The sequence below is a fragment of the Ascaphus truei genome, chromosome 4, assembly GCF_040206685.1.
Source record: "Ascaphus truei isolate aAscTru1 chromosome 4, aAscTru1.hap1, whole genome shotgun sequence".
In the NCBI taxonomy this organism is placed as follows: domain Eukaryota; kingdom Metazoa; phylum Chordata; class Amphibia; order Anura; family Ascaphidae; genus Ascaphus; species Ascaphus truei.
The window spans coordinates 98,431,211-98,444,157 of NC_134486.1; the positions used below are offsets into that span (position 1 = coordinate 98,431,211).

Below are 12,947 nucleotides of genomic sequence, written 5' to 3' on the forward strand. Positions count from 1 at the left end.
CAGTCGGGACCAGGAAGAGCTAGGGGAAGGAGGTGAGTGCAGGGGTCAGTGACCCACTGCATTAGGCCAGTAACCGCCTAGGCCCCAGATAGGTCCTGAACTCCCCAGCTTGTGATGCTACAGGGACAGGCCCTAGGTTAGGGACCCTGTCACAGTAGTGCTAGTGTTAGATAGGGACACAGCGGACGCTGCGCTCCCCGAGAAGAGACTTGGGCTCAAGTCTGTGCTAAAGAGACAGAGACTATCTCCAGGGTGGGATCGCCCCTGGCGGACCTTCGTGCGAGGAAGCATTGGATGACAGACGGGATCACCAAGCGGCAGATCCTTTTTGAAGTTGATTGCTGGCCTGAGTGCAGGAGTGCTCGGCAGGTACCTTCCTAAGTGCACCAACGTATCATATATATATATTCATTACACATAGTGGCAGCGCTGACCACGGGACAAAGGGGGTTAGGCTGTGGACACGGTGTGGGGATACACGGTGGTGGGTAGGTACACTCCTAGTGGAGTGAAAGACACTTTGGACTGAGTTATATTTGTGGAGTTACCCTCTAGGGGAAGTATTACTATTATCAAGGTGTGTGATTATTCTGCATTACAGTAAAGTGGTTATATACATTCCTGTGTATGTGTTTATTGTATATGTGGGTCCTGTGTAGGCAACCTTCTACATTCCTAGAACCCTACACAGGTGGAGGCGCTGTGAACCAGATTGAGCTGAAGGTCTCACCCCAGGTTCCCAACCAGCGGAGGCTTAGGTCTCTTGTGAACCTACAGGTATATGCACCACACCTGGTAACACATAGGTTCCCACACACTCACACTATATCTGTGATTGGGGTGGAGGGAATAACCGTTACACATGTAATTGGCTGCCGACTGCAAATGTAATATGTCTAAAACAAACATTGTACAGATTTCATCAGCAAGTGGAGGAGAAGGACTTGACATGTGAACGGTCCCGCTCAGTGACATTAAACAAACGTCATCTTGTTATGTTTCCAAACAAACTTGAAAACAAAATAAATAAAAATACTTTCAGCTTTCTAAATGTATTTTAAAGCGGCAGTCCAAGTTGCCGGATTTTTATTTTTTTATGTCATTTTTTTCCCCTTTAATATGTCCATCAATACAAACCACAAAATGATAAGTAATTAGCTAAGTTGCCGATTGATCTGTTCTCTTGTGATCGATCGGTGAAGATTCGGCTCGGGGGTTCACTAAATGGGTGTCAGTGCAGCAGAAGAGGACCAAAGATGCAAAGTTCTGTGGGGAAGATTGTTAATATAAATTTCAGTAACAATTTTGTTCCCTTTGTTCCAATATATATTTTAGTATCCATTTTGTTTCCCCTTGTCCCAGGTTTTACTTTTAAAATGGCAAATCTCCTAGAACTCTCGTCCTCGAAGATAAGAGAAGAATGTTAGCTTGTTAGCTTTTTATAAACAAAGCTTCACTCCCTGTACTTCCACATTTCTCCCTTCTCTGCTTCCCTTGCTCCCTAGACATAAGTGAAAGGCACAAATGTAAGCAACATTTAATCTATTTAGCAATAAATTAGGTAGAATGTCAGCGAATACCTCTAAGACACTTCAGCAAAAACACCTCTAGAACTGTTTTTGGCTATATAACTCTGTGTTATCTGTAATAAAGTAGTCTAGTGATTTGATAGAAGAGCTTGCATGTGTCTTCCCTCTCCCTGGGAAATGTTTTCCTGCAGTGACTGCACCTATCTCTGATAGGTCCTATTGGAATGGAGGCGCTGCACTGAAGAATAGAGCTACAGAACCGAAAGCCTGTCCTGTTATCCCCAACTAACACCGGCAGACACTCAGAATCCTGTAAGCCTAACAGACCGGTTGAGAGACGCCGCCAGATGACGTCAGACGTAAGCGTGGACTAACCCGGAAGCTACTAGGAGATCACCCCTTCTGAACCACCGGCTGGAGTATCTTCAGCACACGGGAAGGTTCCCCAAAGTGGAGCTGCATACACCGTTCCTGGATACCAGCAGCTAGAGGGAGGACGTCCAAGATACTTCGGTCCGTGTCCTGCTGTCCCCGCCGAGTGGTAACATGTCCCTAACATGTCATGCTGATAACCTTTTTTATTGATGTACGTGCAACACTCACCCCCACCTTATAAATAGTTTTTTAAATTTACTACACTATGTTTTTTTTGCGCTGTCATTTCTTTGTTTCCATGTAGCCTGGTGTTTGAGCCATCCTATTGACCAGCAGCACAAAACCCTTATCAGGTTGTATTTTATACCCAATTCTAAATCACTATCACTCATCACTGATAACTTATGAGCGCAGGTTTTTTGTTTCACCATGTATCTCTCGAAGCAGGGGGTCCCGGAGCTGAAATTAACGGGGTCTCATATGTTTCTGTTGTTGTAGCTGTAGGGGGAGGCCTCTCTGCTCTCCTGGGTCAGCATCCTTGTGTGCTATGGCACTCTCTGTATCCAGGTATAGAGAGAGGTTTTGTCCCCTTGTCTTGCTGTCAGCATTCAGTCCTTCTGTGTGCATCAAGACATCATCTTTTCCTCAGGTCAGCTAAGGAAAATCTCTGCAGCCTTCCTTCTCCTTATGTCAGCCCAAATGTGAGCTTTGGAATCTCCTTCCTGCTTCTCACATCAGTTTGTCTAAAAGTCCTAATCAGCCAGGTGGAGTCTGGTTGATTGCCTGTGTGCAATTAACCACCACACTGCTGGATTCAGAGGCAGTTTCTCTCAAACAGTAATAAGTCCCTGTTACAGCATACATACATATTTTGAATCTTACCATACTATCAAATATCTATTGAAGCATATATCACAAAGTGTTCACCCCACAAAGGAGGGTACTACAGAGCAACATGACTATCGAGCAATGTCACCTATTTATTAATATTGTAAACGAACATCTCGGATGCACCTTTTATCTCTGTCCCTTCTTTCACTTATAGTGTGTGTTTCAACATGCTTTGAAGCATTACCGCTCCCAGCCCATCATGCTTGAGTGTTAGAAAAGAAGAGCACATGAGTAGCTGGTTAATGTACAGCATGTTATCTCGGCTATTGACGTATAAGAAGCACTTACAGTACAGTCCTTGCCGTAGTGAGGTGCCGGCTGGGGATACTGGTGACCACAAAAGACATGATGAGAGATGCTTGGACAAAAAAGGTTTCTCATTTTTGCAGCTCTTTGTTAAAGATGTCTTAGAAACAAAGTGATTTCAAAGTGTTTTCTTCTCCCTTAAGCCAAGTAGCTTCATACTCTGTATTACCTCACTAGCCTCTTTAGATTAGACTTGACTTGATGTACATCTAGAATGGCTTAAAAGTTAGAATAGCTCGTGGTGCAACTTTCATTTTGGAATAAACAGAGTAAATGTAGAAATACCCTGACAATTAGACTGAATGAATCAATTGGCTGTTTAGCTTTAATCGGCAATTCTCTTCACATTATAAATGTTCTAATTCCTACTTAACAAAATTATCCAAAGGACAGCTGCAGATTTAGGCAGTATATATTGTAACAGAGCAATGCTGTATACTGAAGACACTTTCATTTTAGTTTTTGTATTTCAGTGTTATTTAGAAGTGCAGTACCTCACAACCACAAATGTTCAATTTAAAAAAAATCTATCTAACAATATATAGATGTAGGGGGTATAACAGACTCTTTTTTTTAAGTTTTAAAGGACTTCAGTTAATTTGTGTGCTTTTGTTAACCTTCATACAGTATATGCACCTTTTTGTTATTCTATTCTCTAAAAAGAACAAAATTGGGCTACAAAGTCATGTGGTTTATACACAATAGGGGTAATGTCCATATTTCTTTTTTGTTTCCTTTTCTTCAAGTATCCTTTTTTTATTAATACTCTATTCACTATGCTGATCCTTAAATGCTCAGAAAAATGCATTTGTCTTACTTTCTTTTAATGCCAGCTCCATCTTGACAATATAAAAACTTCCCACTTAGCTGAGGCCCCAAAAAATTAAATAAAAAATTCTCAGGTAAATTTCTATTGTTTCCTACAAAAGGACATTCCTTCCCTCCTATGTATGTCTCTCTGTCCTGCTTATCTAAGCAGTAGGATTTATTTTTTATGGGCTCTCCTTATGGAGTTTTTTGATTGCCAGTGAGAAACCTGAAGCCCCGATGTCGCATCATTAGGGAAGTGCAATTTGGGGGAACTTCTTCTGACCTGGGCCCTAATGTCATTATAAGTCTCCTTTTTAGGGGGGCTAGGCATGTGCTAGCAGTGTATAAATGTTTAGAAGGCTGTGCACTCACGGCATCCCCCTGCATCTTTTAGCCTGTGTTTCTACCACATTTTGTATATTCCACAAAGTGAATATTCACGTGCCTCTGTGGAGTTATTGCCCTTTGTTGTCAATGGGGCTTCAAAATGATGCTGTCACACTAAGTCAAATGGCCAAGACGTTAGACACCTTTATTTTGCCACCAAGAGGACCCCTGGGTTGAGAGATGGAAGACCCTTCATCTACTATCAATAAATGGTCAACCACTAAGGTGGCAAGGTAAGTCGAGGCTTGTTTTGGCTTAATTGATATTTTTATTGCTCTATACATTATTTTTTACATTTGTTTATTTATTCTCTTACATAAGCATCCCTGTTTCGCAAGGGGAAGAGGACAATACTCCGGGAGAGAAGAAGAAATCCAAGGGAAAACAAAGAATTTGTAATGTCTGCGTCCAGTTTTACCTGGAACCCCTCCTAACCGTTTGTGAGGATTGCCTTAAGGCAGTAGCTAATGGACACTCTGAGCATACTGTATAAAGGAATTTGTGAGATTGATTAAATCTACTATCGCAGAAGGGGTTTGGAGATCCATAGTCCAGACTACTCTTGATCATTACCTACTTTTTTCTTCTGTTCAATGAGATATAGAAGGTGTTTGAAGTGGGCAGAAGTGTTCAGGGGATGCTGCTTTAATAGGAGCCCTTAATCAAAGCCATTATATATTTATAAAATGTTTTAACCAGTAAGTAATATATTGAGAGTTACCTCTCGTTTTCAAATATGTCCTGGGCACAGAGTTACTGTATGATGACAAATGCATGGTTACATTAAGTGAACAGGGTTATACATTATATATAAAGACAATGCATGAACAGTTAAAGATAATATATGTTATAGGCGTATGTTAACAGTTACAGACCAGCTTAAAATGTGAGACAGGTTTAGTTTTGAAAGAGTTTAGACTGGAGGTGGCATGGAGAGCCTCAGGCAGATTGTTTCAGTTGTGATGTGCACGGTAAGAGAAGGAGGAGTTGCCGGATACTTTGTTGAACCTTGGGACTGTGAACAGGCTTTTAGAATCAGATCTGTGATAAGAGCTGCATGTGGTAGGGGTGAGGAGCCTGTTCAGATAGGCGGGTAGCTTGCCCAGAAAGTATTTGAAGGCAAGTTAGGAGAGCTGAACTTTGCGCCTAGACTCAAGTGATGGCCAATCTAGTTCTTTGAGAATTTCACAGTGATGTGTGGTAGTTACAGTGGAGGACAAATCGGCATATTGAGTTGTAGAGGATGTCTAGTTTGCTAAGGTGAGTTTGGGGTGCTGTGCCATATACTATGTCCCCATAGTCTATAGCTGGCATTAGTGTCACGGGAGACCAGGTTATTTACACCTTTTTACGAGGATCATTCATTGAGCAAAACATGGTAGAGCAATAAATTGTAAATTATTCGGCATAAATTCGCTTACACACAGTGAAACACAAAATACAGACGAAAAGACACACTTACATTGGGGCTGGGGAGGAAAACTAGACTTTCCTAGGTGCAGGGAACTCTTTGGGAGAGTTTTACCCTGACCGGGACTTAGCCTGGAATCTCCTGCAATCCAAATCGGCATAAAATTCCATACGCACCACTACGTTCTCATTTGAGAACTTGGTCCCTCCTGACCGCGAGTCAGCCCAAATCTCCTGGAACTCAAATCGGCATAAAATCCCTGCCGCGACCGCTACATTCGATTCTGAGAACTAGGGCGCACAATGCTGGATTTAGTCTCTGGCGGGCAGCCCGCCCGCGCTCTTTCGGCTCGGACGCAAGGGGAACACACAATCTGATTGGTTCATGGCTTCTTATAGTATTCTCTGCTTTATTCATAAAATAGAAGCAAACCGGACAGCCAATCAGCGCGTGGGAACTTTCTCAAGCAGCCAATCAGAGCCAAGCTGGGTAGAAAAGCCGGTTCAGTGTGCAGCAATATTCACTGCAGTTGGAGGGGGAGTTGCAGGAGAATGCCAGAGATGACGATGATGCCCCCGCCACCACCTGGAGATTGACAGGCTAAACCCATAGCCCGGAGGTAAGTGCCCAAATCCCGGAGTCTCCAGGTCAAACCCGGAGAGGTGGCAACCCTGCCCGCTACCCACCCCGGAGGCCTAACCAACCACCCGGGGGCAACTACCCCCACCCTCCACCCTCCTACCCATTGATTGGCACAGTGGTAAACCATGCCCATAATATGGCCATGGTTTACCACTATGCCAATGAATGGGCAAGCTAAAAAAAAAAGAGCCACAAAATAAAACACATTACATTTCAATAAAAAATATAAAATGCCAAAAAAAAAAATTGATTGGCACAGTAGTACACTATGCCCATAATATGAACATGGTTTGCCACTATGGCAGTCAATGGGCAACCTAAAAAAAAATCCATCAAAAACACAATACATAACAATTAAATACAAACAAGCATTTGCCAAGAAAAACATTGCTTGTCACTGTGCTTATTTATAGCCAGAAAGGGGCATTGATAAACACATTGGCAACCAATAGGCAAGCTAAAAAAACAAACCATTGCGTGCATGATACAGGGACTTTCCGGTCGGTGCTTCTTCGCTCCGTTTGGACTTTTTCATGTTCACCCTAGTAGCATTGCTTTCCCTAGTGCACCTACTTGTTCATGACCTATGGTCATTCTAGGTAGAGCGGGTACCATTTCGTGTTTGTCCAATAGCTCTCTCTCTCACTACCCTGAGGAAGGTCCCATTTGTGGGTCCGAAACGTTGGTGATTTGTGTCTTTTCTACAATATATTCTACAAATTTAAACCTGAGTGCTGTCTGCTGATTTCCATGCGAACGGTATCGTATATATATATATATATATATATAACGAAAAGAAAAAGAAGAGCGTCACAACTCAGCACTCAATAGTCTTCACCTATGAAGATACTGAGTTGAGCGCTCTTCTTTTTCTTTTTGTTGTTATATTACTTCTAGTCCCTAGCACCGTTAGTGGTTATTATATTACTAATTTAAGTACTCATTATTTGCTTAGTCTGTTGCAGGCAGTTTGTCTTGTTGTAATATATATATATATATACACACACACACACACACACACACACACACACACACACACACACACACACACACACACACACACACACACACACACACACACACACACACACACACACACACACACACACACACACACACACACACACACACACACACACACATATATACATACATATATATACATATATATATACATACATATATATACATACATATATATATATATATATATATATACATACAGTATACACACCTTTTCATACTTATCATTTTGAATGCTGTGGACTTTTTTCCAGTTTGACTTTATATTTCTTTCTAGGAAATATTAAAGCGGTGCTTACATTCAACAGTAACGAACATGATTACATGTGCTAGTAAGTAAATCTAATTAAAATATTGTGCAAAGAATGAGCTTAAGTTGGAATTACCTATAAAGGTCCATAATCAGCCCTTCTTCAAATCGAGCACAAAGGTTGTTCAATAAGAGCTCATGTTGCTCATACAGGCAGATGAAATTGGACTCAGGAAAAGGATTGCGTGATAAGCAGGTTATTGTTTCCACCATGTTATACTGATTGATGTGCAGCCGGAAGTAATCGCCATTCATTGCATTCCCTGTTGCGATTTCCCGTCCCTGAAATTAAAGTTAATACAAGGACATTTCTGGTAAATACATAAGTATAGTTGTTGTTTTTTATTCTGTACATTTCATAATGGTAGCTTTGCTGCAATGCCAATCTGCACCACATAAAATAGGAATTGGCTTCATTGCTGTGTATTTCATATTATAAAAAAAAACAAAATATGAAAAATGGCATAAAGAGACAACAGTGAATTTCAAAATATGAAACGGTTTTACATCAGCACTGATCCTTATAAGTGATTGTAGTCGCATGGATGAGGTTAAATATCAGTCATATCCTTGAACTTGGTAATATCTGGGATATTAGTTTACGTGATAGGGAGTTGTTTACAAAACTGGGCTGTTTGACTGAATGAAATACATGTAGGAGTAGATCCACAGAAGTCTGTAGTTTTTGTGATAATAATGCACGTTACAGAAATTGTAAATGGACTTTATATTTTGTCCTATTAATGGGTTTCTCAGCAGCCCTTTATCCTCTGTACCCAATTTTCCAACTCTATCTGTCCATGAAATGTCTGTGAATTGACTGTATAACCCTGTTCTTTTAATGTAACCATATTGTTATAACTCTGTGCCCAGGACATACTTGAAAGCGAGAGGTAACTCTCAATGTATTACTTCCTGGTAAAACATTTTTATAAATAAATATAAATACAAATAAATATCCTCAAAGCTAATGAGATGCAAAAATTAACATCCGTTCATAATAGTAGCAGCGCTGTTAACAGGGATTTTCATGTCTCAGAGACGCGTTCACCAATACACTGCACATGCACATTGGTAAACAAAAGTCTTATTAGCGCACACCATTTTGTGACGCGATACTCATTAGCATGACCTATCAGGATGCCCATGAGCATTTTATTTCAAATTCAAATAAATACATATTCCAAACTGAATAACTCAGCCATTTTATTTAAACTGCAAAACAGTAGAGATGGCTGAGCACGCTTCAATGTACAGTATACTACAAACAACAAAAAGGCCTTGTGCTGTGCATTCAATGTACTGTACACTGCTGGGGCTGCTCCTACTGCTGGGGCTGGCAGAATATGTAGCCAGAAATAATGAGGAGCTGGAGATTTTAATTATTCGGGTGGTAGATAACCACTTCAAATTATTAGGGTCTCTCTGTTCCAGGAGCAGCACTGCTGAGAAGCAGAGGATTTGGGGGGACATACTGGAGTGCCTATACACGCTAGGGAACGCCGTAAGCAGCAATGACATGCTGAAGAAGCACTGGGCGCACAGGAAGCGGAAGGTGAAAAAAAATCTTGCTGACCATGCTGCCCAGGCACGGAAGATTGGAGGTGGATCACCTGTCCCAATGCACCTCACCCCTATAGAGGAGCGGGTCAGCTCTGTCATAGCTACCTCTCAGGTAGTGGGCCTACCTGGCTTTGTAGACTCAGGGGATGCAGAGAGACCTGGTAAGTGACAATACAGTACATATATAAAACACTAAAGGGCCTATTCACTAAACTTCAATAAGTTAACTGCATTACCGATCGGATAGCAAAATAAAACTTTAACGCCAAATCCTAATAAAAAATGTGCCTAATAGTGTTCGTGAATGGTCATAAACCTTTTTTTAAATGTCCAGAGTCCTGCAGCCTGGATGATTTTAGGATTATCCACAAATCCAAATTACCGATCGGGTTTGCATGTTCTTACCGCACGCTATGAAATTTGTGTCAAAATGGTATTCACTAAGTCATACGTTTCTTATCGTTTGGTAAAAAATTGCTCTAATTTGTGTTTGCTTAATGAGTGAAATGTCGCTCCAGCAGTCTGGATAAGCTGCACAGAGAAAGCTGCATCCCCTGCACAGCTCTTACAGGCGATCACGCAGTTTTAATTTACATTTTTATAACATAGTATAGAAGCAGGGGGTCTCCGGAGCTGAACCGCTTTAATTTCAGCCCCAGGGATCCCCTGCTTCACAGGTTACAGGACCCGGTATACAGAGAGAGAGAGACAGCAAGGAGAGCTAGCAACAGACGGATGATGAAAAGGAGGGAATGGAGAGCAGTGTGCACATGGGGTAGAAGGAAGTGCAAAGAAGGGGAAGGAGAGACAGCAAAGTCAGTAGGAGTAGGAAACAGCAAGGGGAGGTGGAGACAGTTGAGATGAGTAGGAGAGGAGGAAGTGTAATGTGCACAGAGAGGAGGACACAGTAAGGCAAGGAGTGCAAAGAGAGGGGAGGAGAGAGTGCAAAGAGTAGCAGGGCATAATGGAGGAGTGAGTAAGGTGGGGAAGAGGGGATAAGAGACCACAAGGCATTCCAGGAGGGGTGAAAAGAAAGAGTAATGTTTAATTGATAACCTTTAAGATCTGCTAGATCGGCATATGTTACGCCGGGTACAGCTAGTTATATAATAAAGCGGCCTAAGGAAGCCAATTTATAGCCTGATAGGTAAATCCAGAGATCAGCCGATGGGCAAAATTAGAATCCAATCTATTAGACCCTCTGAGAACAGACAATGTAATATGGCTTCCAAAAGTATTGTATGGCTACTACACCGAGATTCTGGGACACTAATGGAGCGAGGGCGGGTCTGGTTGGAGGGAGCTCCGCCATGGTCCCATTATTTGGAAACCCAACCTAAACAATTCAAAAAATCCAAGTTAAAAAAATACATGGAAACATACATTTTAATGTTACACTTTATGTAAAATTAAAAAGTTTCAATATGGAAAAAGCTCAATTCAAATCACTATTTTCTCTCAAATGTACTTGGAATTGTTTAAGGATTGGTAGACCATATTTTCTAACAATTACTTCCATTAAAAGTGTTTTATTTCTAACTATGTTTATATATGCTAATACTATATTCTAATAGAGCACAATATTAATCTCCATGGCAAATCTACTTACTTGCAATCTGGGTAGAAAATGTATTATGTGTAAAGCATTTTTTTTTCAATATCTAAAACTTACATTACAAAGGATCATGTTTACATTTACCATAAAGTCATATGAAATGTGCAGCCTATATGATAATGCACACAGCAGCATATAATCTTCTGCGTGCAATTAAATGAGTAAATATGATGAATACATATAAAATAAACACATTTGTGCATATTTACACTACTCTTTTTTTACTACCATTATGTAAATCTGATAATTGGAAAACTCTTAGTGAAAATGACTATTTTTTCTGTCAGCATTAAGAAAGTGATCCATAAATAGACAAATGTACTTACGTCTTATCTGTGTTCATTAGCACAATAAATCAAGTCAAGTAAAACGGAATATTAGGGACATGAGCAAAAGCATTCCAGTAATGGGCAAATGTTTTCCCGAGATGCTGCATGTGCTATTCACATTCCATAGTTTATGTAAAATTTAGTTGCTTGGTTACAACTTAGTGCTGCATGCGTGTACCACAGAGCTATGTTGGTACATTTAGCAATGTTTGCTCTCTTCTGCCTTTACACAAATTATTTCCATGATTGTGGTAATGGATTCCTTGAATATACTTTTAGAACTATTTTCTTCTTTTCATATGACAAAAGAACATTATGGCTAGAGGACTTAGCATACCGCTGTTTGCAAAATACATTATAATGTCTGAGATATAGAACATAGTAATTCAAATTCATCCTTGATTATTTGGGTATCTAAGTACTGTAATAATTACCTTTCTTCCCCATTCCCACTGTAATAGTCCTTGACCAGACTGAAATAAAGATCTCTAGCACTGAAAGGCACATTACCTCATAGAATATGTGTCTATTAACAACTAAAATAACTGAAACATGAAATGTGTTACTAGTACTGTAACAGGGAATTAGCCCTGTTAAAGAAACTTGCCTCTAATCCAGCAGTGTGCTGGTTAATTGCATTCCAGCAATTAACCAACTCCACCTGGCTGATTAGAGCTCTCTCAGAAATAGCCTGTTCTGAGACAGGAAGGGGAATTCCTGAGTCTCACAATTGGGGGCTGAACCAAGGAAGGACAGACAGATTTTTCCTTAGTCCACACTGGACTGACCAGAAGAACAGGTGTCTTGAGCTGCAGAAGGACTGGACTGTATGCTGATAGCAAGACAAGGGGACCAGACCTCTAAACCTGGACAGACATTGCCTTAGCACACAAAGGTGCAGACCCAGAAGAGCAGAGAGGCTTCCCCTGATGCTACAAGAGACAGATAAGACTTTCTTTTGGGACTGTTATATATCTGCATAAATAGGGTGACCAGATTTTGAAAATGAAAAACCGGGACACAATTTTTTTTTTTATATTAACAGTTTATATATTGTATTACACTTATACTTTACTACCATTAGTCCTAGTTACGTGTGTGTGGTGTGGGTGTGGTGTGTGTGTGGTGTGTGTGTGTGTGTGTGTGTGTGTGTGTGTGTCTCGGATGGCCTCACTAATCGAACAACAAAAAAAGCCAGATGTGAATGACTTCTGTACCCCTTAACCATTGTCAGGACGCCCCCTCTTCACAATTTCTAAAGCAGCAATCCCGCCTGGGATCTTACCTGATCCTCAGTCCCTCAAGTTACTATACTGGAGGGGAGGTGTTCCCTACCTGTCTTCCGATGTCTCCCGCGTGAAACTTGAGTCAGATCTGGAAGAAAGCAGGGTAGGTTACTTCGGTGTAGGTATACGGCAGTTAAGATGAGACAGAGGCGGAGAGGGAGAGACGGAGAGGGAGAGACGGAGAGGGAGAGACGGAGAGGGAGAGACAGGGGGAGAGACAGGGGGAGAGAGAGAGGGAGAGACAGGGGGAGAGAGAGAGGGAGAGATTAGGGGGGAGAGAGGGAGAGAGAGAGGGAGAGACAGGGAGAGAGAGAGAGAGAGAGAGAGAGGGAGAGACAGGGAGAGAGAGAGAGGGAGAGACAGGGAGGGAGAGAGAGACAGGGAGGGAGAGAGAGAGAGACAGGGAGGGAGAGAGAGAGACAGGGAGGGAGAGAGAGAGACAGGGAGGGAGAGAGAGAGAGACAGGGAGG

At 41.4% G+C, this 12,947-nt stretch overlaps 1 protein-coding gene across 6 annotated transcripts in view; it reads right to left on the minus strand.

Moving 5' to 3' along the window:
• The window catches only part of CFAP61 (cilia and flagella associated protein 61), a 346,774-nt gene that overhangs the window by 50,841 nt on the left and 282,986 nt on the right, over positions 1 to 12,947 (minus strand). For 5 of the 6 annotated variants that reach the window (XM_075596251.1, XM_075596250.1, XM_075596248.1 and 2 more), the window contains one exon: positions 7,761 to 7,966. In XM_075596251.1, coding sequence (XP_075452366.1) covers positions 7,761 to 7,966 — 206 coding nt within the window. Of the gene's footprint in view, positions 1 to 1,168; positions 1,267 to 7,760; positions 7,967 to 12,947 lie in introns of those variants that run through there. The other variant, XM_075596252.1, reaches the window with a different exon arrangement.